Genomic DNA, 26519 nt, shown 5'->3' with positions numbered 1-26519 from the left:
CTGATCTGCGACATTAAGTTTCAACCATTTCAATTTTTTTGTTAAAAAATTGTAAACGATCTTTCACTTACTTGATGATTTGAATGCAAATATTGTCGATAAGCCCTGGCATTTTAAGCCCTTTGTTTCGTCATTTAAGTGTTGCTTTACGGTAGTTATTGTTTTGTGTCAACAAGAGTTTTCTAACACAGTTTTGAACATGTTGTTCCGCAGTTATTTTTCTCCCACTATGTATTACAAGGTTTTTGTCAATTTGTTGCACACCGTTTTATCATTGATATTCCCGTATTTTGTACACATTACTGTGTTACGACTTGACTAATAACTATGGCAATCTCTCAATAGTTTGGCAAAGTTCCTGTTGTGATTGACGTTTTTTTTTGTTTTTTTTTAACATAAAAATTCATTGTGATTCCAAAATTTTCCATTTTTGTTTCATTGTTGTACATCTACTGTACACAACATCTTATTTTCAGCTTGTTTCATTCTTGATTTGCTGAATATATTCGTCAACTCAAGCACTTCGAACCTATCCAAGTGAAATGGTTTCAAATTCTGTTACTGTTATTGCAATGACATGTCCAAGTGGATAAGGCGCTTGTCTTCCAATCTTACAAACCCTACACTCGTGTACGTGGTTATTAGCCGAAACTAAGGCTTGCTATGATACCAACTTTGTCATTATTGTAGATGTTTTTATGTTTGTTTTTTACAGTTTTATAAAACGCTTTAGTTGTATTTTGTGAAGACTTGCACAAAAAGTTTCCTCGTGTATCATTTACATCTCGAACATTGCTTTTTTAATATAATTTTATGTAGCCTATACAGTATACAGTAATACACAGTTACACACAACAACTTTTCTGCACTGTTGCGCTGTTATTTTTTTTCTCCACAACGCCTCGTGTCACTAGAATGCAATTATGACGATTGTGAGTGGAGGAGAAAAAAGTTGAAGGGAGATTTGAACTCGCAATCACGAACACTGTTGTCCCACCTAAACCATAGAGTTTCACAAACAAGATGAAATTGTCCGCACGAAAGGAATAAAATATGTTAATATGTTACAAACTTTCATTACATAATTATTATAATCCCTTCTATAAAGACCCATTGTAACTGGTACATCATGTGCGGTTTATATCTCTTTTCCAGTTTTATTCATTTGCACAAAAGAAATTGAACGATTTAATTTTGGTTGAATTGCTTGGTCAATGCTATAACTATATCGTCTAAATCTGACAAAGTATTGTTGTAAATACGCCTCAGTTTTTAAATATATGCAGCTGTTTGAAGCTACATAGGTATTGTGTATGACAACGCTGCGAAAAAAAGTTTTAATTTTATAGTGAAAAAGTTTAAATTACGTTTTCCTCATTTAGATAACGCAAACCTTTCGACAACATGTAGTGTTTAAATATATATAAGCTAGCCTTAACATGGTGAAGCAGATATACGCGGAGGAATCAATACATCGCTTTGTGTCGAAGCTAGTTAAAAAGAAGAAGCCCACTTATGGGGTTGTGATTGGTCGGGTGAGTAATGAGTATATTTTCATCATCATGCTTTTATTTTGCGTCCATTGCGATAACTTACAGTACACTGCGATCACAGATGCGATACAACAGACGACAGGAAACAGCGAAGTGACATATAGTCTTCGAGTCAGCTGCTCCCCTTATTTTGGCTTGCCATTAAGTATCTTTGCCAAGACACAAGTTGCTCTGGTGCGGTGTCGAACCCACGTCCTTTCGAACGTCGCCCAGACGTTTCCACCACCCAGCTACGCAGCTCATCTCCAAAAGTCTGTGACATCGTGCAATGGTGTACGCCGTACGGTCATTTATTTTATTTTTTTCAGAGTTATAGTAGGTCACATTCGGAAAATTATTTTCAATTCCTCAGTTTAATATCCATACTTTTCAGCCGACAAATGCTAAAAGTTATGTAATATTATTTGAGCTGAGAATAAATTGGTTTCACAATAGCAATTTCCAATAATAACGGGGCGTTTATGATGTTGCAATGAATGAATGGGCGGTTTGTGATGTTGTAGTTTATTTGGTTTTATTGGAATACAGACTTTCCCTGACAATGTTGGATTTAGTGGCCCGCAAGTCAAGGAAGCCAATGTTTTATTTCTATTCCCAAGTGTTGTCATTAAGACCATCAGGTCCATCACTCTTTGTGCGTTTTCAATTAGGTGCACTGTAAATTTGTAGCCGGTCGTTTGGTCGAAAGGACGTTTGGTGGACAGACATTTAGTCGACAGGACATTAAGGTTAGGTTAGGGTCGGAATGGCCCGTTTCGGTGAGTCCGATTCGGTGAGTCCGATCCCTTAACGGGAGATTTTTTCATTTTTTTTTTTAAATTATCGGGTACCGTAGCCTAATTATCATTGCCGTTTTAGGGTTAGGGTTAGAAGTTAGGAACTCACCGAATAGTAGCAGACCCGGTTAGGGTTAGAGTTAGGTAACCTTGGGTTAGGGTTAGGTTGGGGTTAGTTAACCCTAATCGTAAAATGAATCGTTCTGTAGACCAAATGTCCTGTCGACCTAACGTCCTTTCGACCAAATGTCTGTCGACCAAACGTCTTGTCGAGTCTGTCGACCGAATGTCTGGCGACCAAATGACCGGGTACCCTGTAAATTAACGTCCGGTTTTTCTAAATTTTCAGATGACAACGCAAAGGGACTTTGTACTTAAAATTATTCGCTGTCCCACCAAAAGCGGAACGTCTTCAGACCCATTCTTTGTAAGTGTATGTGTCCTGGTGTTGCAGTGGTCAGTTCAATGTTTTTTATCGCTGTGATAAGCATTAGATACTAAAGTATCGTAGCTTCAGAATCCAGAGAATAAAATAGCAATGCCGAAACGATATAAACGAAGTATTTCAACGCCATAATACGGTGTAGTCGACGAGATATTAAGGAGAAAATGTGATGGCCTACTGAGATTGCAATCGCTGCTTGTCCACTCCACTGGCTTGCTTGGATTATGAAGTCGGTTTTTCTTCCTTAGTGATTTAGCGGCTTGCTTCTGACAAAGTGGGGTTGTTCGATGGGATATGAAAAGATTTTTTTTCTGTGAGCGGCGGTTAAACATGAAATTGAAAGTACTGTTTACCAAAAAACGAAATCAGGATAAAAAGGGATTCCAGGCCTCTTAGTTCCTTTATTTTTCCGGCAACCAAGCATGGCTTACCAGTTACCAGAGCTTCTTCCCGGCGGCCAAATCCTGGGGCTCGGCAGCCAAAATAAAAAATCTGTAAAAATTTGTGTTTTAAAAATGCGTTAATTAATGTCGTGTTTTTGCGTTCACTTGGGTAAGAACAGCGCAGTAAAATATATTTTAATTTGTGTTCAAATGCACTGCTTCCCAAGTGGACGTAGAGCAAGTCTTTGAGATATTACAGGTTGGCCCTCAATACTTTTTACAAAACTTTTTTCTGCAATATTTCTCGTCGGCGTGTTAGAGACTTTGACTACAGTAATTTGTGAAAAAAGGTTGCGAGTGAATAGAAAAAGTTTCACGTCTAAACGCAAGGGGTGAAAAAGGTTAAAACACCGTCTGCAGACGTTGAATCGATGTAAAAATGACGAATTTTGTTGTCTGGGAACGGAGTGGAGAAATGTTGGCTTGTAGAAGCCGGCGACCAAACATGACCTACCAGCGCGGTAGTTTCAGAGGCCAATTAACAACTTCTCGGCGGCTATGACCACCGTGAGCTTAGAGGCTTTGGATTCGTTGCAAAACAACACACATGATTTCGAAAACTCGAAATATTTTTGTTTTAAACAACCCTCCAAGAAAACCACGTATTTTTGTTTGTGAGTGACTGTGTGCGCAGCTTTCCATAAGCCCAACACTAACCACTGCATCTCATCTTCTGTTCACAGTCAACTTTTCTTTTTAAAAGTGTTTTAAAGTTTTTTTATCTACTTTTTTAGATTGATCACGCCTGGCTGGCTGGCTCGGCAGTCGAGGTCACTCATATGCTTCCCGGGGGCATTTGCTTGGTGGGCATCTTTGTTTTTGCGCCTGCAGACGACAAAATGCAGGAAGACTTAAGGCAGGTAAAATTTACGTCTTTTCGATGTAATAAGCTTTTTATTCGTTTTGGTGTACAGCTAGGATTGTTTTTATTAGCAATTGACATGGAGAGATTTGATGAATAACATTGCTGTTAAGTCAACAATCGCAGCTTTAAGAAATGTAAAAGGTGTATGGTGTAGAGTGTATACAGTAACGGTTCTGCAGTCATTTTCTGGAGAGTTGAAGAATGCAATTCTGCTGAGAAAACTTGGCATTCAAGCCTGAAATAACCTAAGTTTTAAGTTTTATAGAAGCTCTATAGTAATCATGTCCTCCATCCCACTAGGCTCTTTACGTCACTCATAAAGTCATGTCAAAGAGCAGGAGGCAGTTGCTGAAGAGTAACGAAAGTGATGATGACCCACTTTTTTATTGGACAACAATCCACTTCGAGCTCAGCTCGGGACGACCTATCATCTGCACACAATTCGATATACGAGACCGTGCTGTAAGTTGAAGGCCACCGCTATGTTGAAAACGTGATGAGTATTGTATGCGTGATAGAAAACTTTTTGTTTAAAAATTTATTTAAATATTGGACTATCCCACTCCAACACGCGCAAATAGGGGATCTGCGATCTGTGAGTCTGGCAAGGATGAACAAACCGCAGACCACACCATCTGCAACTGCGCCATCTGCCATGCGCCAAATGATGGTAAAGGTAGTCCCATTAGACGGCCTATCACTAGACGACGGCCAGTTCCTTTCTCTTGATATAACCGTTTCTTGCTTTAATGATGAAGCTTTGCATGCTATTTCGTTTCGCAGCATTTCTCTTTTTACAATCCTCAAATGTACATCTCCAGTCTCCACTGGACACAATCTAGTTTGCACTTTTTTTTCATGGAAGTTGATTTTGAGTAAAACTTACTTTCAAACAGTAGGTGAAATACTACGTTTTCTTTCCATACAATCAGTATTATATCTATGAAGTGCAAAGCAGAATTTGGTTTCTATATATGAATTTACTTTCTTTATCGCTTTGTACTGTTTGACTCCCGGCTTAAGCTGGTTGTTGAAATACCTCGCTCACCTCTACCGAGGGTGCAATAAATTGGGTGAGCATAATTGCTGAAAGAAAGGCGGCCGAGAGAAAGGAGCTGGCCACTCAACTCTCGTTAGTGCCGAAGATTAGTATACTGTAATAGGAACCTTATTTTCTTATTTCTCTGAGCTCACTAACTGAGTGTGGGGCCACCTTTACTTTCTGTAGTTTGTAATACGTTGTCAATTCTCTCAAACCATGTGACCTTTCATTGAACTTCTGTTTTGACCACAACACAGTCCTCTGCTAGACCTGCTGAGTGGAGATATCAGGACTTCAGCACCAGATGGGGATTCGTGAAGACTCAGTTGGAAATTGATGAAACTCTTTATTTAAACCAAATATCGCCAAATATAAAGCAGCAACTCAAGGCAGGCCGTTATACAAATATGTAGCTTTTTAAAGTTTGGACATTTGTGTCTCAGCATTATTTTTCTGCAGTATCTGCACTATTTATCTGATAAATAAAGAGTAAAAATATATATATATAAATTGTTTTTTGCTTCATTGACGTTTTGCCCAACATGATTATAATGCACATTTTCATTGTTTTAATCACAAATGGATACTTTCATATGCATTACATGAATAGACTAGCAGCAACTTGAATGCTACGTCGTTTTTTAGCTCTTGCACTGTCGGATGCCTGTAAAATGAAAAGAGGCTAAACAAGATTTATTCTTTTTGGTTTGTTTAATTTAATTATTTATCGGTTTGTATTTCTCCCCTTTGATTGCGTTCATCTATGTGAGTGTCTGTTATATATTGCCTGATACCATTATGTACAAATTTCATATGTTTTATCGCAATTGATCATTGCAGGAGACAGTCAACGCTTTCTGCGAGAAGATTTCTAAAGCCGTTGTTGAAATTGATGGAAAAATGCTCAATTCTGAAGAACTTTTTGACCCTTCTCCTCTCCCACCCATTGGTACGCATGTCAGAAGATCGAAACGAAATCCCTACAAGTGGGGGCGGACAGCGAAATGCCGCGTGTTTTTTCGTCACTCTGTGAGTACAATGCAACTTTAAATACTTATAAAACTACAAGAAAGCATTCCCTTTTTTTAATGCTGTTTAACAACTACAGTGACTTATTCAACAAAAGAAGATCTTGTATTTATATCACTCAACAAATTTATAAAATCTTTTCTACCTAAAAATAGCTTTGCTTAACGTTTTAATAGTTTAACAGTTACGTCATTACATAGTAGCGCTGAGTCGTTGTTCTTCAGAAAGAAGGAAGCAGCAGCGCCAAGACTGTCGAATCAGTTGCCCACCGCTACGTGATTCGGGTCAGAGGAATCCTTTACGCATGTGCCTATCTCCATTCTAAAGCCACTGTGGAGGATGCGGTCAATGTGGGTATAGCTTGATTGTTGATCTCCCTATGCACTTATCACAATTACGAAGTGTGAGATTGACATGTTTGTTAGTTGTTTTTTTTCACTAGGTTGATTTCTTAGGTAGTAGATAACGCAACGTAGTTTTCCTATTCAATTGAAGCTAAACTTTATGTTGGAATTTCGAATTTTGCGATAGTCATCCGGCACATATGGATATTGGATATCCAATTTAAATTGCAAATACTTTTTGAGAAAATATATTCCTATTTTACACATGCATTTTTGTTCATAAAAATGTTTTGCTGCCTTAAAGCGGACTTTGTCTAATGAAAAGTAAACTAGCATTTTGAAACAACTTTAGTCTCACTTTTCCAAAATCACTTTTACAAGCTTATTAAATATCATGTTTGAATTCTTCTACGACTTCCAAACTGTCTTACGTACACTTTACTGAAACTAGTAGGCCTATCTGTCATAACACCAAAAGAGTTTCATTGATTACACAGCCCACGAAAAAAATTTGGCACAAAAGGTGAGAGTCGTTTTCGGGTATTTCAAGGCTCCTGATTCCGAAAATGCACTTAGTTTTTTTAAATTGGCTTTAGTTTTCGAGATACTCGACAATGAAAATATATTTGAAATTGTAACCAGAAAAATTTCAATTAGCAAATCACTCATTTTTAGCCCTGTTTGCCATTATGATGTCCTAATTGCAATTGTGTAGTTCAGGGGTCACCAAACCTTTTTCTCTGAGGGCCGGGTTGCTGCGAGATTAACAGCTGCGGGCCGGATGCAAATTGTGAAAAGATATACAACTATTTAGAATCTTCATTGACTTGAATTGAGCACAATAAATAACAATGTCAGCGGTGGAATAGCAAAGTTGTGATGAAAATAGAAAGGTTGCTGGAAAAGTTATCCCCTGCTGTGGTACACTACAGGGCACCGTGCTCTTGAAGAAACATTACATCTTTCCAAATTTGGCCTAGGCTGTCCCCATTTGTGGTGGCCTAATGATAAAAACAGAACACCAACATGTAGGCTGCCTGGTGGAAAAATGTACAAATTCAACAGACAACAACGAACTAAAAGAACAAACAATTTTAATAAACAAGTCTTTATTACACAAAAAGGCAAAGCTAGCGTAACAGTTGTAGTGCAGCTGTTGTTTCCTCAGCACGTAGCGGGCCGGATGAACTCAGTTTGCGGGCCGGTTCCAGCCTGCGGGCTGTAGTTTGGTGACCCCTGGCTAGTTCAATCGGTTGCTGTTGTAGCAAGCTGTTCACAACGCAAGCAGTGGCTGAAATGAACTGAGATTAATAAAATTGGGCTTAAATATTCGATGAAAATGGTTGTTAATTCGTACATTACGAAAAATAGCCTGGAAATCATGTGTTTATGAATGCAGCTTTGTATTGAAAAGGTAAACTTGCTGAAATTGATAAATGAAATTTTATTCCAAGCGTTTGCCAAGGCCAAATATTTGCTGCAGAAATTTTTTTCTGATTTATAGGCTAATAAAATATGCTCTTGACATTGACAAATAGGATGCTGTCCTAACAATCCAGATATATTTTACTGCAACTGCGACAAATACATGACAAAAGAAAGGCGTTTTAGTCTGAAGGATTTCATTAAAAGAGGTTACTAAGCTTATTACTTTGACATGAAGCATTGAAGCTGAGAGATCAAGATAAGTCCTAGATACCTCCTGAAGTATGCAAACGTTGCACAGCAACCCGTTTCTGGGCTCAAGGCTAAGAAGAAGTTCAAAGTGCCATATCGTAAAGAGAGCCGTGGAATCACTATACTAATTGATACTTCTGTACGGTAAACATCTTCGAATAAGGTCTTCACAAAGGAAGTTGGGACATTGTGTTAACATGGAGTTTGCAAGGCGGCCATTGCGTGGACGTTCCCATTTCTGTTTTTTTCTTTACCTCCTTTTGTTTCAAGTGATGATTTGCTTTAAACAATAGTAAAACAGGCATGACCAAGAGTAATCTCAATACTTTCAGTACTGTTTTGGAGCAAGGTCAAGTCTTTTTCTCAAAACCATCTCTACCACCTACTGTAGTTACAGATTTAACTATCAAAAATGGCAGCTGAAATCTTAGCTCCTCATCTCGATCAACATGGAAATTTTGGCTCCTAGACCAAGATTACGTTCTTCCGTAACAAGGATAAAATTCTAAGCGTTAGGTTACTTTACTGAACAACATAACTGTATTCTGTAAAGTAAAAGGCCTTCGTACGTTGTTGGGTGTCGCTCATTACCAGGTCCAATACTGCTGCAGTGAAGTTATATATCCTCCATCTTGTACCCCCAGGCTTACTTCATATCGTGCTTTGAGTGCTACTAGGCCAGTAAACGTTAGGCAGCTGTTTGTTTGGTTGTAATCAACTTAATTGGTTCCAAACAGCGTTTAAACAATTTAAAAATGTGCCTGAGATTACTTCTAGTTTTGTAACGGAAAAACGACACGGCACGACATGGAAAAACGACACGACGTTAAATCTATGTGCACTCGAAACCTCCAAAAAGAAATGTTTTGCTTTATGCCAAAAACTAGAGCCAAATCAAAAAAACAAGTGCATTTTCGAAGTCAGGGGCCTCGAAATATCCCAAAATGACTCTAACATGTTGTACGATCAAAAAGAAGTTTTTGTTGGCCTGTGTAACATCCATAACCTAAAGAAAGTCGACCACTGTTGTTTCAGACCAACTTCAGATCTTTTACCCCTTGCATTGAATGGCTGTTGAACTCACAAGTCCAGTCTTAGATGTTGCTTCAGTAACTCCGTACTAAGCTACTGACACACGGTTTCACGAATTACTTATTTATAAACTACTGCACAATTATCTAGGAACTGAAAATTGATGCAATATTCAGTCTATACCACAGGTGCGAGGTAACTGCCGATGAACTCAGAGAGGAAAATAAGATCTTGCATCAAAACTCTGGTAAATTGAAGCCGAGTACCGATTTTTCTTTTCTTACTTCTTTACCAGTGAGTCCAACATTTTAGCGACGGTTCACCAACAAAATACATGTAATTGAATTCTTTCTTAATGATAAAGTTTAAATTAATGAAGAAGCTTCGAAATCAAGCGGCGCTTGTTCGACTCTGGGTGTGCGCTTGAGCAATGCATTCCATGGACTGCTCTCCATTTAGTGACACCTGGTGGGCGGAAGAAGTCACAGACATCAACATTTCAACAATCGCAAACTTCACTGTCAATCTCGATGACCGGGCCTGCGTTAGTTGTTCAAAGCCTTTACATTTTTACAAGTATGCGAAACTGCCAGGATTAGGCTCTCTAAGAATCTCTCTCAGTCAGAGGACAAAGATGTCATGAACATTGTAAAAGTGAGATATTTATAAGTTTGGGAATTTTTTTTCACTTTTTTGTGAATAATCACTTGGCTTTGGACATCACTCAATTTCTGGTAAAACAGATCATTTTTCTGTCAACCGATTTGCTTTAATATATTTTAATTTCTTTAGTTCTTGTGCTACCCAGACGGGTTGGCTTCGCAGAGCCTGGCGAACCAGACAATTTCGTTTACTTTGATTATGTATTTGAAAACGAAAAACGGAAAGAATGTCTGAAAAGGATAAAGGTTGGTTGGTAATGCATATTTTCACCATTTTCTATTTCAAAAAGCTTGGGGTCTGATGTGTTGGGGTTTTTGGGTAACACCTTTGCAGCCACATTTTATCTCATTATGACGTCGTAAAGATGTGGGGCACGTCCCTAAAAGGCCCAAATTTCATATTTTTACATATTTCAACAACTACACATGGCACAGTGACAAAATTAGTGTCAAAATGCGCAAAAGATACGGTTTCCTATGACCAGTTTTAAGAGTCAAAAAATGTATCGGAAGCAGAAAAAAACATATTTAAGAAAACTAGTTTTTGAGTAAATTTTAATTTTTGCATTTTCAATCATGCTTCATTATTTTTCCATAGCACAGTTATATCATTCTGGAGCCTGACGTAATAATGAACATTTGATGGCCCACAACCTCAATCACAATAGAGAGGTATTGTAAAATGGGGTATGGCACTAAAATTGTCGTCCCTATGCAAGATGAAAAACAACCTTGCACTTCTGTCCTGAAATCATTTGGGTCAAAAGATGCAAATTCATCTCTGATGGCCACTAAATTGAGAAAGGAGAATGCTACACTGAAGTTCCAAATAGATTTTTCAGGCCAAAACACGAAAGAAGAAGTAAACGACACCTATATACAGTATTTAAAAAAAGGGGCGATTACTTTAATCCCGTATCAACGTAAAGTCAATCGGGGATCCGCGTAAAGCAGATACAAAAGGATCAAAAATTTGAGAAAAATATGAACACTATAATGTAAACGACGACCTTTTAGAGTACATGCATAAAAGTGAGACAAAGTCCAATTTGAAATTCTTTTGTTGCATTTTTCCAGTTAGGAATTCTTATGTTGCATATCGCGCGTTTATATTATACTGTTCATATTTTTCTCAAATTTTATATACAGTAGTAGGCCTATAGCCTGCAACTACGGGGAAGCCATAAAGATGTGGGGGCACGACTCTTGAAGTTCCAAATATTTTAATTTTCACATATTTTGAAAACCACTTATCGTAGAATGATAAAATTGGTCTCAAAATTTGCAGAAGAGATGATTTCCGATGACCGTTTCTGATTGTCGCTCTTTATGACGTCATAATGAGCTAAAACTTGGGTGTCTAGTTTTTACCCAAAACCCCACCACATCAGAACCCAAGCTTTTTGAAAAACAAAATCGGTGAAAATATGAAACACTCTAATGTATATTGTTGCATGGGCTTATTTTATTAAGTTACGTTGTGCTGATTAGCTAATGGGTGATCTTGGCATTGGTCTACGACTTCATATTGCTTAATTTGAGACTGAATACTGAAACGCTTGTGTGTTCATCAAGACAATTATCGTTTCTAGCACTAGTTGCAACGTTCATTTGATTAAAGTAAAAGGAACAATGAACAAGTTGATTTATTGCTTCACTGACGTTTCGCGTACCATGACAATGCGCATCCTCAGAGCGAATAACATACAAAATAAAATTTACACAGTTTCTGTATATACAGTACAGGTGTTTCAAAATTTTTTACATCATTGTACAGTCTTGAAACTTTGCCAATTATCCTTTATTCTATTTCAAATTTTAACAGTGTGTACAGATGCAACATAAAATTTTATCTTTTATTTTTCAGTTGTTTTTCTTTTTAAATGTAGAAATGCCATACAGTAGCGTAGAAAAAGCATTTTGTATACTGGAGTATGCTAGAACACAGTCGAATAAGACTGCAGCGTGCATTTGCGCAACAATTTGAAAGAAAATGGCCAGACGGAAAGCGGACTTGTACATGGCATAAAAAGTTCAAACAAGAAGGTTGCTTGTGCAGAGTAAAAGGATCTGGACCTTTTCTTCCAAATCGTTGCGCAAATGCATTTATTCCATTTGTTTCGTAAGTTCTCGCGTCAACGAGTCGACCCAATTAAGACTTTTTTCTTCGAATAAAAAAACAAGAAAAAACAGTAAATGACTGATACGCGGGAAGGCAAGGAAGCCAATCTTTGTATCCACCTTCAGGCATGCCTTTTAAGTTTAAGTGTCCTGCGAAACGCACAGCCGCATGCTCTTGAGCGGTATCGAACCGGCGCCCTTTCGATTGGCGTTCCAGGGCTATCACCTCTCGGCTATGAGTCATGAGATTAAATAAATTCTGGAGTAAGGCTTTTACATCATCATCTTTCACGATTTTTCAGGATCATTTCGACACTGAAGTTGCTCCCAAGAATTTAATCATAAATCTTGAAGAATTCCCTTCGAGATCTGACGTCACCAAATTGGCAGTTGCAGTCGTCCATACTCCGGAAACAGAAACGATGAAGGGAAAGTTTCACACAATGTTTTCGGGTCATGTAGAAACTTTCTGGTTTCATTACGATGCTCTCAAACGCCGCCGGTTCCGATTGAAGATACCTCACGTTGTCAACATCAATATGCCGTTCCGTACGTAGCTATTTTCTGTTACATCTTTTTTTTTACTGAAAATCGCACCGCACTGTATAGAAAAAAGGTTTATAAACAGCTTTCTTTTAAGGTTGATTAAATCGACCCCTAAGTTTAGAAGCATATCAGCTCCTGACTTCTGCAAATACAACAGTATAATCAGCACTGACTACCTCTTGCTCAAACTTTCTTGCGGCCTACCAGACAAGTTTTCTGACCAACCTTAACCCTAGTACTTATCCTTAATGGGCGTCACTTAACGTATAACGTTTGCAGCGCATCTTTATCAGGCCTTTCCTTTTGTCCATGGTTTGGCCAGTTTTTGAAGTGAGTCAATGAAGTAGCCAGTTTTTCTGTTTGTGAGATTTTTCAATTGCAGCTTTGTAGTCAAATCCTGTCTAGTTTTAATATCATTACGCATTAGCCTACTCCGAATTCTTGGTTTATATTTCATTATTAGAATTTTCCATTAATGTTCATGTTTTTTTCTTGTTTCAGTTCGTGCTATGGGTTGGCTCGTAGTCGCAGTTGTTGCTATTTGCGTGTATCTTTACAAACAACGACCACGTCGCTCCTCAACTGGATGGTTTTCGTAGCAAGAAACAGTAGCCTACTGCTTCACAAGGACATTTGAAACCACCTACGCGTATTTTTTTGCTTTGCAATCGAATTCAGCGATCATTCATTTGTCAAAAGTTTACACATCAAATCAAAGTTTTGTGATGTTTGGTAGCAAAGTAGCAGCCTACTTTGTAAGTGGTCGTTTGTAATATTTTTATACAACTTTATCTTTCATGTTATTGCTGTCGTTTCCACAACTGTGATTAGCCTTCGTATTGTCATGTGAAAGTTAACCTTGTTTTTGCGTTGCGTATTGTTGCACCACTGCCTATGAAATTATAATAACCAAATGTTTATTAAAACCTCAGCACGCACCTATGTGAGAGTTATTCCAAGACACCTAGAGCAGGGCTACTCAACTGGCGGACCGCGGTCGAGAATCCGGACCTTCTGGGTGTTGAAGGTGGACCTCGGACTTCTGGAAGAATAACCTCATTGCCACATTTTAGAGCCTCTTTAAACAGATTTCCATTAGGGAAAAGCAATTTTTTGTGATTATCCAAGGAGCTGGGGGCAATTTTTTGTGATTATGCAATGTGCGGTCCACACAGCTACACAATACATTTTTTCCTTTTTTATTTCTTTGTTTGCACTCTAGCATCTTAATGGACACAATAAGAGGCAGTAACACAAACTTGTAGCAAGCAAAGTGGTTTAATTAGCAACTCCATGAACACTGACACCTGTATTACTTTCAAAATATCGAATTCTACCACATTTCAGACATGGTTTTCTTTGTGCACCCTTCACCGTAGTAAATATATACTGCTTTCAGTTTCTTGAATCATTTGACAATGTTTATCGATTTTCACAGGCCAACAAAACTTTTTTTTATATAAAGGCAGTCATTTTAAGGTCATTTTAACGTGTTTCGAGGCCTCTTATTCTGAAAATGCACTAAGTTTTCTCGAATTGGCTCTAGTTTTTGAGTTACAGCAAAAATATTTTTTTCGTAATTTTGAGGCCCTATAGATTTAACGTCGTGTCGTTTACTACATAGACAAAACTGGAAGTAATCCCAGGCACATTTCTGAGTTGTATAAACGCTATTTGGAACCAATCACTTTGATTACAACCCAAACAAACAGCTATTTAACGTTTACTGGCCTAGTAACAATGAAAATATGATGTGAAGTAGGCCTGAGGATACAAGATGTAGAATAGGCTATATAACTTTCGTTTTGCATTACTTACGGTAATATATTTGTTGACTTCAACAGTATCAGACTTACTAAGTAAGCTACCTAGTACAAACAAAATGCATACATTGTTTTGCTAACAAACTAGACAAATAAGCAAAACAAAGCTATCGATGAACAAACGCAACTCTTTATTATGATTGGCCTACTGAGCAACACCCCATCAAGGTATGAAGGCCATTTATATAATTACAGAATACAAAGTTATGTTATTCAGTAAAGTAGCTGCTTAGAATTTTATCCTTGCTGCGGAAGAACGTAATCTGGGCCTTGGAGTCAAGAATGCCATGTTGATCGAGATGAGGAGCCAAGATTCCAGCTACCACTTGCATACTTTATAGGAGAAACCCACGACTTATCTTGATCACCCAGCTTCATGCCAAAGTAATAATAATGCTTGTTTTTATATAGCGCTGTTTCGCAGAATGCGTTGCTCCTCTGCGTTGCCTCAAGCAGCAAAATATATCTGGGTGGTTTGTACAGCATCCTACTTGTCAAAGGCATATTTTATTAGCCTATATGCCATTTATTTAGCCTACAGACCAGAAAAAAACTTTTTGCAGCAAAGACTTGGCCTTAGCAAAGGTTTTAGAATAAAATTTCATTTGTACAGTATCCATTTCAGTAGGCCTACCTATTCAATATAAAGCCGCATTTATAAACACATGACTTTCGGGATATTTTTCTTGTTATGTAGGCCTACTGATTCACAACTGTTTTCGTTGAATATTTATGTCTCCCTTACGTTAAACACAGTTCATTTCAACCTTTGCTTGCGTTTTGAACTTTCCTGCAATATGAACCAATTGAACTAGACAAGTAGAACTATGACATCATAATGGTAAACAGGGCTGAAAATAAGTGACTTGCTAATTGAGAGCTTTTGAGAAACGATTTCAAAAATATTTTCATTGTCGAATATCTCGAAATCTAGAGCCAATTCGAAAAAACTAAGTGCATTTTCGGAATCAAGTGCCCTGAAATACTCTACTCATCTACTGTATAGTGACTCTCATCTTTTGTGCCAAATTTTTTTTGTTGGTCTGTGTTATAAATTCACTGACTGCGAAAAGGCTGTACAGTAAAATCAACTAAAATGACACTAAAAGCATGCACTATTAGTGACTCTCAGACTTGGAGTAGTAGTAGGGTGAAGATGTTCCACGTGGAAGTTAACAGATGAAGTGACGTCAAAATCGTGTGGTCAAATTTTGAGAAATCCCCTCTTCAGATATTGCTAAACCACTTCGAAATTTACTAATTTTTCAGAAAAATTCAGAATTTCTCCTTGGGTGAACCAGGGTCAAAGGTCAAAACCCAACAAAAATTTTTGGTTTACAAATATCAGTGAGCAAAATGGAACATTATTCCAAACTGACAAAAAATTTAAACATCGAGGAAAATGAGCCACTTACTACATTTGTTGACTTTGGGCGTGTCTGAACAGCTCCTGGTTTCAAAACCTGGACCAAATGATTCTATGGTTTGTACTACAAAAATACGTGTCCGCATTCCTGGAACCTCACATCCCTTTGTTCGCAAATTGCATCTCCCACACTCCTTGACTGCGAACGTTTTTATATATATATATTTTTGTGTAAACGCCCTTAAACGATGTGTTTGCGTCATGTAGTCTGTGAAATTGAGTGTCATGCACTGCAGAGCATAACGACTGCACGATCTTCAATTTACCAGACAGATTTATATCTTCTTTGGATAGAGACCAATGGCTGCTATCCAAGTGTATTGATGGGGTCTGAAACATCGCCAATCATTGGTGGAAAAATGATAGACTTTACCCAGTACCCCCAGGCTAAAGTGAAGATTTAAAAACTACGTTACCGTACCTGAAACGAAATTCGGCAACACATAAACTCGTTAGAAACAGTGCTTTCGATTTTACACAATGCCAAGTAAATCTGACAACACGTTTTCAAAACATACAAAGATTACTTTTTATTTGACAGTTGAATTTGTTAACACACCGTGCCAATCACCAATTGCTACGAGATAAGGCATTCTAATGTAGCTTCGACGTTCAAATATTGTCAAACCATTTGTCAGTATAAAAGACCACAGAGTAGTGACAAAGGACTACTTTCTGTAGCACTCGGTAACTGTTGCAAACTACAAAGAATATTAACAACATACTCATAATTATTACACTAGCCTACAGGATTTTTGCGTTGTAAACTTTGAAAACTGATTTAGATTAATTATGGGGTGCTGAGACCCCAACCTCAAATTTAGTCTATCACGTAAGGTTTTTGAGATATAACAAATCCTAACTTTTTCTAAATGTTCTAAACGTTGCTTTAATTACACATTACACACTGTGCTACATCCAGTGATCCGTGTCACAGGATGCATAAATAGCTGAGTTTTGATACCGATTTGATTTTTATGCTGAAGCTGAAGTACAAAACTATTAACAAAATAACAAGCTAAAAGTATAACTGGGCACTCTCTGTTAATGTTTTGCATGAAATCACAAGGATTGAAGCAGCCCATGGCAATGCTTGTCCAGTAACTTTATTTAAGCTACTTTGGACTGTTAAATACTAGCTTTTCGCAATACCCTGCGTATATTAGAGACAAACGCAACTACGAATGTTCTACTTTTGGCCAAAATAATGAATTTTGTTAGCGTATCTCAAAAACCTGATGTGATAGAAATCTGAGTTGAGACTTCAGCAGCACACCAAAATTACCGAAAATCAGTTGACACCGCAAGAAAAAAGCTTTTTTGTAGACAAGTGATCGGAAAACAGCTTAGAATGGAACCGAAGTGTTTCCAGCAAACAAGAATGCCTATTTCTAGCTACAAGTTACTTTTAAGACGATTTTAAAAGGTGATGAAATACAGTCCAATGTGCTTCAATAAAACAGAGACGTGTGCGTACACAATCGGAAGCAGTTCTTTTAACAGATTTGAATGGAGTCTTCAACGACCTTCAACTGCAAAACAAAACAACGCATTGAACTACTCCGAAAGAAACTAACTATTGTCGCAAAAATACTTCAAATGCCTAGCGTAGTATGTTTTAAGTAATGAAGTTAATGTCTCACAATCTCTACCCAAGCTTCTGTATTATGACGAATACAAGTTATTAAGGATGCAATTCAACAACTGGACACAAGTGAATAATACCAAGCAAGTTGAGTAACTAAATGAACTTTGCTATTCCAATTATATACAGTACTGCATTTCGTGCTGAAGAACACTTACTGTAGGCGGAGATGTCGATTTCATCCGGCAGTTCTGTGACGTTAACTTCGAATCGATCTTGAACGTCGTTCAGCGTCTTCGCGTCAGTTTCATCAGAAACAAAGGTAATGGCCAAGCCCTTTGTTCCGAAACGTCCCGCCCGAGCAACCTACATCATTATTTTGCAATTTTTTTATCCACATAACACGGTGTTGGCATTTTCTTTCAAATTAAAAAGCCTCATGTAAGGTTATGGTTCTCAGTCAAAAAAATTATGAACGTGAACAGCAAGTTTATAATCATAGGCATAAGTGAGGAATAGATTATATTAACTCAACTTACTCTATGCAGGTAGGTGTCGGAATCTTCAGGCATGTCGTAGTTGAAAACGATGTTTACTCTCTCGATGTCCATGCCACGACCGAACAGGTTGGTTGCCACAAGAATTCGACGTTCGAAATTCTGCCAATAAGTTTGATTTAAATGTAAACGTTCTAGAAATCAACATAACTCGATAACCAATCAACTGCGAGACATGTCATTTCTACCTTGAAGAGTTGGTATCTGCTCAGACGCTCTTCTTGGTTCATTGCTCTGTGAATATCAATGGCAGGAAAATTTTGTTCCTTTAAGAGCTGAGCGAGAGCGACACAGCGTTGAACAGATTTGACAAATATGACAACCTGAATAAAAAAAGATTGTAGAAAAAGGTCAGCATCCAGGGTGCGGAGTCGGAGAGATTTTTACTGTTGAGTTGACCCAACTCAACAGTCTTGGCAAAATGACAATTCTGGGCTCTTTAACAGGAAGCTGAAAATTACTCCTGTGTAAGTCATCAAGTTGTAAACTCTGCACATTACAGTTGAGCAAGTGACAACTAAACTGGCAACATTTCAGTAAGTGGATGAAGTAAGTAAATAATGAACCAAAGCAAGTTAAAACTGACGAAGCCGATATTTGGCATATAACAAGTCAGCAAATTCAGTTTAGAAACTTATGTCCAAGCAAGCCAGACACTAGATGAAAGATGCTGAAATGTATTTACTGAGTTGTCGCATGCCGGGGTGGTCCGACTACCAAAAACTACAGTACCTGATTGAATTCCAATGCATCCAAAAGGTCAAAAAGTTTTCGATTTTTTTCATTGTCTTTCAGTTTCACATAATGCTGCTGCAAGCCATGAAGAGTCAGCTTTGCTTCGTCATCTACATACACCTCCATGGGCTGCAAGTATATACATACAAACCACATGCAACCATGATACATTCATATTAAAAACTAAGTTAAAAATGTGATTTTTCTAGCAGAGATTAAAACCTGCAACAACTCTCTATACCAGTCACTATTTTTATTCAAACTTTAAATCCAAATACGTTCAATTGTATTTATTTTCTTACCACAGTATTATTAAATTTTTTCTGTTATTTTAATTTTTTTTAAATAAATGTTGATGGTGGTTAGTAAACTACACACTACAAACTAACATGACATAAAGACAGTTTAACTATGTAATTTGAACAGCAGTATAGGAGTGTTAACGATTGCTGACACATAAGGTCACCACTAAATGTTGATCGACTTGTCCCTCAGAACGACCATTGAAGAAACTTGCAGCAACTTCAAGAGAACCATCTTCAAGCACATTGGATGACATCTGGTTGAGACATTGACAGCCAAAATTGAATGCGAAAGGGAAAGCGGTTCGGTTTAGGTGCAGAAATGGGGATGCGGTTGGGATGGGGTGTTGGTGTAGTAGAATAGGTGAAAACATTGCAATGAATATTTCAAGAAAATGGTGGCAATGTTGAAGCTTTACAGAAATATGGAAGGGTATTGAAGTGTACTGTAATAAGAGATTAATCAAGGTTTCAGAGACAACTCAACCTATTTGCATGAGCATACAAATATGGATAGCAGCAATGGTGTACTTGGGGGCCCCCCTGGACATTCTCCCTCCAAAGGACCCACCCGGGACTTTAATAACATGACAATAGCATGGGTTAGATGCAGAATAGGAAGGATGCTACGCTGCTGGTGGCATTTTATTTACATCTTGCATAAATTTCTTGCAGACTGGTCGAATATCTTTGCTGAGAGTGGCACTGAACATCATCACTTGCTTTTCATGTGGAGTTAATCTAAAGATGTCTTGAACATCTCTTCGCATATCTGTAACATAAAACAAAACGTTGTTATTGTGGTAGTTTGTGATACACTGAATGATACAACTCCTATTTAAAAATACATTGTTGAACAAATCACTATCTTCAGGCAATTAAAAAATTGCATGGTAAAGGCAAAGTGTTCGTTAATATACGAGGCATTAAGCACACAATAGGTACAAGTGACATTTCACAACCAGCATGTGACTCTAGCATCGACAATTACCAACAGTAAAACTTAATAGGAAAATCTTAGTTCATACAAAATGAACATGATGTTTTATCTAAGCTTAAAACATGCACACTTGAAGTCAAATTGCTTACCTAACTGCTCAAGCATTTTGTCACATTCATCCAATATAAAGTGCTTGATATTTTTCAAATTTAGAGACTTTGTTTTGATCAGTGCAAGAAGACGGCCTGGAGTTCCAACCACAATGTGAGGACAATTGCTTTTCAAAGTAGCCTGATCCTTTGAAATTGGCAAGCCACCGAAAAACACAGCAACCTGACAAAAAAATCAGCATGAGTTTTTTTTTATCTTTTCTTAGTCTTTTTTTTGTCGTGAATTACCTAGAAGATTGTTTTTTAGTTGCTATGAAGGAGCAATACATCAATATTAAAAATTGTAATAAAACAACTTGTTAATAATGAATTGAAAATACCTTCATTGTAGACATGTACTTTGAAAATCTCTCATATTCCTTACTAATTTGGAAAGCAAGTTCTCTGGTGTGGCACATTACCAGAACAGAAACCTGAAACAAAAACATTAAAAATCATGAAGCACTATAATGGCTTCACTTCACTTTAAAATTGATAGCATTTTAGCTGCTGCACAGCTTCATACCTGTCCATCAACAGGCTCTAATTGCTGTAGTGTGGCAAGAACAAAAACAGCTGTTTTTCCCATTCCCGATTTTGCCTGGCATAACACATCCATGCCCAGAACAGCTTGAGGAATACACTCATTTTGCACTGAAAAAAATATGTTTCTATTACGTTGTTATTATTATTAATGTGTCAAAATGGCCCACATTCTATTGAGTAACTGTATTAATAGTTGTAAGCTCAATCTTGAGAGTACTTTACAGTGTTGAAATACTAAGTGGCCACACACATACATACATAACATATGCATGGCACAATAGCTTCCATTTAATTTTTGAGACAGTTAGCACATAATTAAGGTGATGTAGCCTTTAATATGTGACTCTAGTCAAGTCTCAGCTGCAAACTAAATTTTTATTGTTGAAATTCATCTTAATGAAGTTTAAGCCACCATTAGGACTTTATGCAAATTTATTCAGATAGATTCATTTTTTGAAAGTATAATTTGAAAGTTTTAGTTTTGCAATTTGTTTATTACTTCCATCTTCATAGGCCTACAGTACAGCAGTTGAGTGCATATTGAGGTTAAATGTCATGCTCAACTGAACATGTGATTATAGTAGGGGTAGGCTATACATATGGGGTATCTCAAAGTCAATTGGTGACACCTTCAAGTTATTCAGTATGCTCAGCTGATTGTTTTAAGACCTCAACCGGGTCATTTGAGTTATTTTCCAGACAGTGCCGGCAAAAACAGTGTTTCGGATTGCACACTATGAAAAATCCCAGATTTTACGCCAAAAAGCCAAATGCAGTCTTGAGAAAAGTACACAGTACACACCCATACGCAAAGTTTGCAATTTCACTTCAGATATTCAATCGGTACTTGCAAACACATGTAGCAAAGCGGGCATCACATTTAAGCAATCATGGCAAGCTCTCCAAACCATCTCAAGGAGTTTTTACAACCATACATATTACCTCAAGGTCGATGATGTTCCAGGATATGTGCCTCCAACAGATGGAACTATGTCAAAAACATCTCGTTTATCAACGGACTATGAATCCTACAAGCATTGTTGCCTTCTCTACGAGTCATTGATGGTATAAAACATTTACAAGCGATTCAAAGCAAGAAAAATTGTGCCCTTGCAATATTGGATGCGCATGACGAAGAAACAATAACAATACATTATAATAGTACCACAAGAAGAATTACAGGAGAATGGACATCCATAATAATGAAGTTCAGTGGTGGTAAACCATTTTGATTAAGACCTCTATCTTTTGCGGTGGAAACCAGAGAAAATATCACAAGATGAATTGTGGAGCAGTTACGTCGATTGTAGTGACTGGGCCAAATTTGTTCAAAGTAAATCCGATTAACACGGAAGAACAAGGCGAAACTGAACCTGACCTTGATTCTAGCTAAACAGTGTGACTCCGTGAGAGACCTTTCAGAAATTCCATTAGAAGAAGACATGTTGACTGCATTGCATTTTACATATGACAACAATAAATAATTAATCAAGAACTGGGAGATGCTGATCTACAACGATCCAGGAAGGAAGATGTTGAGGTAAATGAGCCGTGCATTGTAATTTGGGATGCTGGGAACAAAAGAAATTAGCATCTTGGAATTTGTATTAAGAACAATGGTGATACAACTTACACAATTAAGCATTTAGAAAGGGTAAGTCATCCCAATGACAGTGAGAATCAGAGGTAGAGATATCCAAGCAGACCTGATGTCCAATGTGCTGCGTCCATACAGATAATGCCATGTAATATACTTGGTTCATGGGATATGTCAGGAAGGAATATGACATTTCTCTTGGATAACTGCCACATCATTGAGGGATAATTCAAAGCATTTTACTACAAGTAGTTTCCTACGTAGTACTATTATCATGAATCAGTATAACTAGTATACAGAACAGTATATATACTTATTATTTATTAAATACTACCAGAGAATTGATTGCTTGCAGTAGCACAGTGGGCATTGCTAGTACTTGAATCCGATATTTTTACTATGTTAACCAGGCCTGCAAATTCTCTTTAGTGGGACAAGAGTCAAGCGTGCTTTAAATAATGGCGAGAATGTATATTTGTTTATTTTAGAAAAAATATCACTTTTGCGTAAGTCTAGTTGGAATCTGGCGGAGTAATTACGTGAGTGCCGGCGAAAATGCGGCTCTAATACTCTTCTCGAGTTTGCAAGACTGTAAACCAGTGTTTCTCAACCTTTTTTAGCCCAACGCCCCCTTCATGAACTGGCAAAATTTTACTACCCCCCAACAAAAACGATTAATTACGAAAAGCAAATATATATAAAACAATAAATACTACAAAAAATGCTCAATGCAAAGCAAAAAGCCAAGCAGAGCGATATAATTACGTCAAATATAGGCTAGTTACCAGTCTCTAAAACCCTTACAGCCTGTTTTACCCTAAAAGGGGGATCATCAGAAGGTCCTTATTCAAATATAATTATATCTCTGTTTTCACCCTTTTAGGGTGAAACAGGCTGCAAGGGTTTTAGAGACTAGTAAGTAGTAACTGTATTTGATGAAAAGCAAATATATATTTGCGAGTCCTATAGGCCTACTGGTAGTCAGTGTGAACCCTGGGCTTGGTGACAAAGTGCCAGTTTCGTCACATCCGGTGTAAAGCCAGTGAAAAACATTCGAAGGTCACCTCTTATGGACATGTCAAGTGGGTTTCGCTGTTTGGTATGTAGCAGAACAACACAGCTGAATCACTTTTCCACCAGGTATGAGGTAGGAAATGCTACCACGAAGATACTAGCTCTTGACGAAATCGTTTACCCTTGACGAAATCGTATACCAGTCGAAAAGCCGAGGTAATCATACCGCCCCCCTGCAAAATCAAAACACCCCCCCCCTCCGGGGGCCGGTACCGCTCCTTTTGAGAACCACTGCTGTAAACAATGACCATCTTGAATGTCACCACTGTAAACAGTAAGGCCAATTGCTGGCTTATGGCGAGATTATATACTGTATTAAATGCATTATTATCGTTAAAAGTGTCATTTTCGATTTTATGCATTCCGGACACCGTTTTTGCCGGCACTGCCTCAGTTTTTCTCCAAATTTATTGAATTATGGCTTAAAATGCTCAGAAGACAATAAACTTCAAAATAGGGGTGTCACCAAAATGATCCAGAATGATAACTTTTTTAACCATATGTACAGCCTACCCCTAATTATAGTCTCAGACGCCACCAGTGCATTCACAATAAATGGTAAATACAGCCTCTGATTTTTGTTTTGATTTAGAAAGGTAAAAAATCATTGCAAAATTGTTTAGAAATTTAAAAAGGCCTATAAAACTTTTTTTGCGTTATTATCGCCAATTTTGTTAGAGCTGGTGTAGAAGTCTTTGCCCTAGTCATAAATGCTATGACGTAAATATACGTAGGTGCTAGCTATTTCAAATCAAGACAAAAATACAACAGAGCTGAAGTCGCTGATTGGAGTTGCCACAAGTATTTTTTGATTTTTTTAGGGAACGAAATAGGTTGCAGGCCTCAAAATTCGATTTTGCTGACAGTGGACAAACGTGTCCGATCTGAGCAGTTATCTTGACGGCCAAATTAAGTCTTCCGTCGGACAGACCAGTTTTAACATTGATTATCATGCTTAATCTTGAGCTATATCTACAGTTTAGAAGATTTTTTAAAATTTCAGTGAAGTCACCCTGAAAGGCTTTCATTAGACTAACGACCTGCACTCTAAGAGTCAAACATTTCACTAAGCTTTTTTTCTTCAAAGGTTTGTGTTTGAGTGTCATTTGAGCGAGAGTGTCCTCAGTCTTACTCATAGAATTTTTGGTTCTCCTCTTGAATCGGCCACCTTGGTCATTGATGTCATCAGACGATGTGACGTCACACAAAAAGGCGCAACTACTTTTGGGCAGGAAAAGCGTGCAAAACTGCGAAATAAGAGAAGCGGAATGGATATAAATTTTTAAAACTTTCATAGTGCCTCAACCAAATGTGCTGCAGTTTTCTCATTTTTGATTGGGTTTTAACAATTTTACTATCGTTGGAAAGCACAACAATACTGCATCTACCCAAATCAATTGGTTACAAGTTTAGGTTCCCTAGACATTTTTTTACTGCAATACCAAAGCTTAGCCTACTCCTAATCTAATTTTGTAACCAACCTTGCCTTATTAATATTACCAGTACGGTATTCGGAGATCAAAGGCAGTCACTGTAATGTAAGAACTAAATTGCGCTGATTAGTGTAGAAGTAGGTATGGTACCGGTACTCCCAAATGTTTCAGCCAATAATTCAACCTACGGTATTTTGTCCCCAAAACACTTTGTACCCCGATTTTAAGGTACGAATTGTTCAGGGGACAAAATTCCGTAGGTTGCATCCAATATATGTCATACCCGTGTCTTGGTCAATTCCTGTCTATTAAGTTATGGTATTTTTTTAGGGCAGAGACTTGTACACCAGCTCCAAATTTTGTTTTTACTATGGCAAATCAATTATTGCGAGATGGTTGTAAGAGTTCTGGACACAAGAAATACGGTAACTTTTAAAATTTTATTTTAATCACTACCGGTAAAAAGTCAAATTTTAGGTTAATGAAATTAATTTTATGCAATTGAAACTTTCAGTATGTTTTCCTTCAACCCTCAAACGTCAGATATTAACCTCAGGCAAAATACATTTTATTCAGCTGTGTCCTCAAGAAACAAGTTGAATTGCATTTAAGCAGCATACCGGTACATGTTTTGCAGAAAAAATTTTCTCTGCTTTGTAAACTATTGGCTAACAGAAATTTCAATGCCAAAAATGTGAAATATCACATTGCGTTACATTTAAACAATTTAAACTCTTGTTTTTAGTGAAAGTAATACCGTACCGTACTCATTGTTTAGAGCTGACTTCTAATACCTTAGACTTCAGATGACCCATATTATGCGCTGTTAATGTTTTTTCATTGATTTTAATTTCCTTTTGGTTGTTGCAACCTTTTTTTGATAATAAAACACAAGAAACAATGGTTTACGTACTTAAACAAATTTTTGTTTAGTCAATCTTTTTAAATTTTTAAATGAATCACAACTTGCCTTACTAATTACATTACTTCAATTCTTTTGTTTATTTAGTACCTTCAGAAGGATGTTCAAAACCACAATCAACAATAGCTCTCAGCAATTCAGGTTTTAGAAGAAAATCTCTGAATCCAGAGCTATGAATGGAAACATATGTTCCTTTAACGTCTTTTTTTTCCTTCTTATCGGTGGCAACTTCTTGAGTAGTTTCATTTTCATCTTCTTCATAATCCAATAATTCATTATCAGCGGTGTCAGCATCAGCCATTTTTGTGTTGTGAATCTTAACAAGGCGAAGATATAAAACACATAGATTATTCTCTTAAACTTGTACGTAGATTGCTATCATATTTCAAGAAGTTATGAGCATTATCACAGAAATAACTATTACCATTTACAAAACCAAATGTTAAAATACCACTCACTTGATTATTGTTGATAAAGAACCGACCAAACACACCTTTTTTGCAACGATCAAATGGCGCCACGCAAGTTTTGTCATCCGGGTGTGCTACAATCATGCTTCAATGTCGCTATAACGATAAGCGTTTTTTTTTCATTTTAAAAAAGAATCAAAAAATTATATTTATCGGTATGGCCAGTGTTTGCATTATTTCTGAAAAATCATTTTAAATTTTTTTCAAAAACTTACCTTTTCATAATTTTTAAAAAACAAGTAGCAAAATATACAATTTAAAAAATATAGTAAGCCTTTATCTCAAGTGAATCTTTGTTAGGCCTGACTATAAGATTGCACAAAAACAAAATAAATTGACTTGCACATTCCAGATAAGCAACTTAGCCTGCTTGCTGTAAAGTATGTTGCAATCTGTGGACACCTGTGGCAAATTTTTATATTGTT

The 26519-nt window shown here is 37.2% G+C and overlaps 2 protein-coding genes across 2 annotated transcripts; one reads left to right on the top strand and one right to left on the bottom strand.

Moving 5' to 3' along the window:
- Positions 1–1386: 1386 nt before the first annotated feature.
- Positions 1387–13602, top strand: LOC145765373 (protein odr-4 homolog). The gene is made up of 11 exons (XM_082577187.1): positions 1387–1535; positions 2679–2756; positions 3952–4077; positions 4383–4544; positions 5382–5513; positions 5965–6153; positions 6378–6503; positions 9357–9453; positions 9999–10114; positions 12292–12538; positions 13037–13602. Exons 1-11 carry the CDS (start codon positions 1440–1442, stop codon positions 13132–13134), a joined length of 1467 nt encoding a protein of 488 aa, XP_082433313.1. The 5' UTR covers positions 1387–1439; the 3' UTR covers positions 13135–13602.
- A 2686-nt stretch (positions 13603–16288) lies between these two features.
- Positions 16289–26166, bottom strand: LOC145786335 (spliceosome RNA helicase Ddx39b). The gene is made up of 11 exons (XM_082597977.1): positions 26083–26166; positions 25715–25940; positions 20579–20706; positions 20394–20486; positions 20053–20236; positions 19617–19735; positions 18659–18790; positions 18115–18249; positions 17909–18028; positions 17588–17735; positions 16289–17316 (listed from the first exon to the last, which is right to left on the bottom strand). Exons 2-11 carry the CDS (start codon positions 25923–25925, stop codon positions 17303–17305), a joined length of 1284 nt encoding a protein of 427 aa, XP_082454103.1. The 5' UTR covers positions 25926–25940; positions 26083–26166; the 3' UTR covers positions 16289–17302.
- Positions 26167–26519: the final 353 nt, after the last annotated feature.

This window comes from Aplidium turbinatum, chromosome 2 (genome assembly GCF_918807975.1).
Source record: "Aplidium turbinatum chromosome 2, kaAplTurb1.1, whole genome shotgun sequence".
Classification (NCBI taxonomy): domain Eukaryota; kingdom Metazoa; phylum Chordata; class Ascidiacea; order Aplousobranchia; family Polyclinidae; genus Aplidium; species Aplidium turbinatum.
This window is presented reverse-complemented; position numbering and strand designations above follow the sequence as displayed.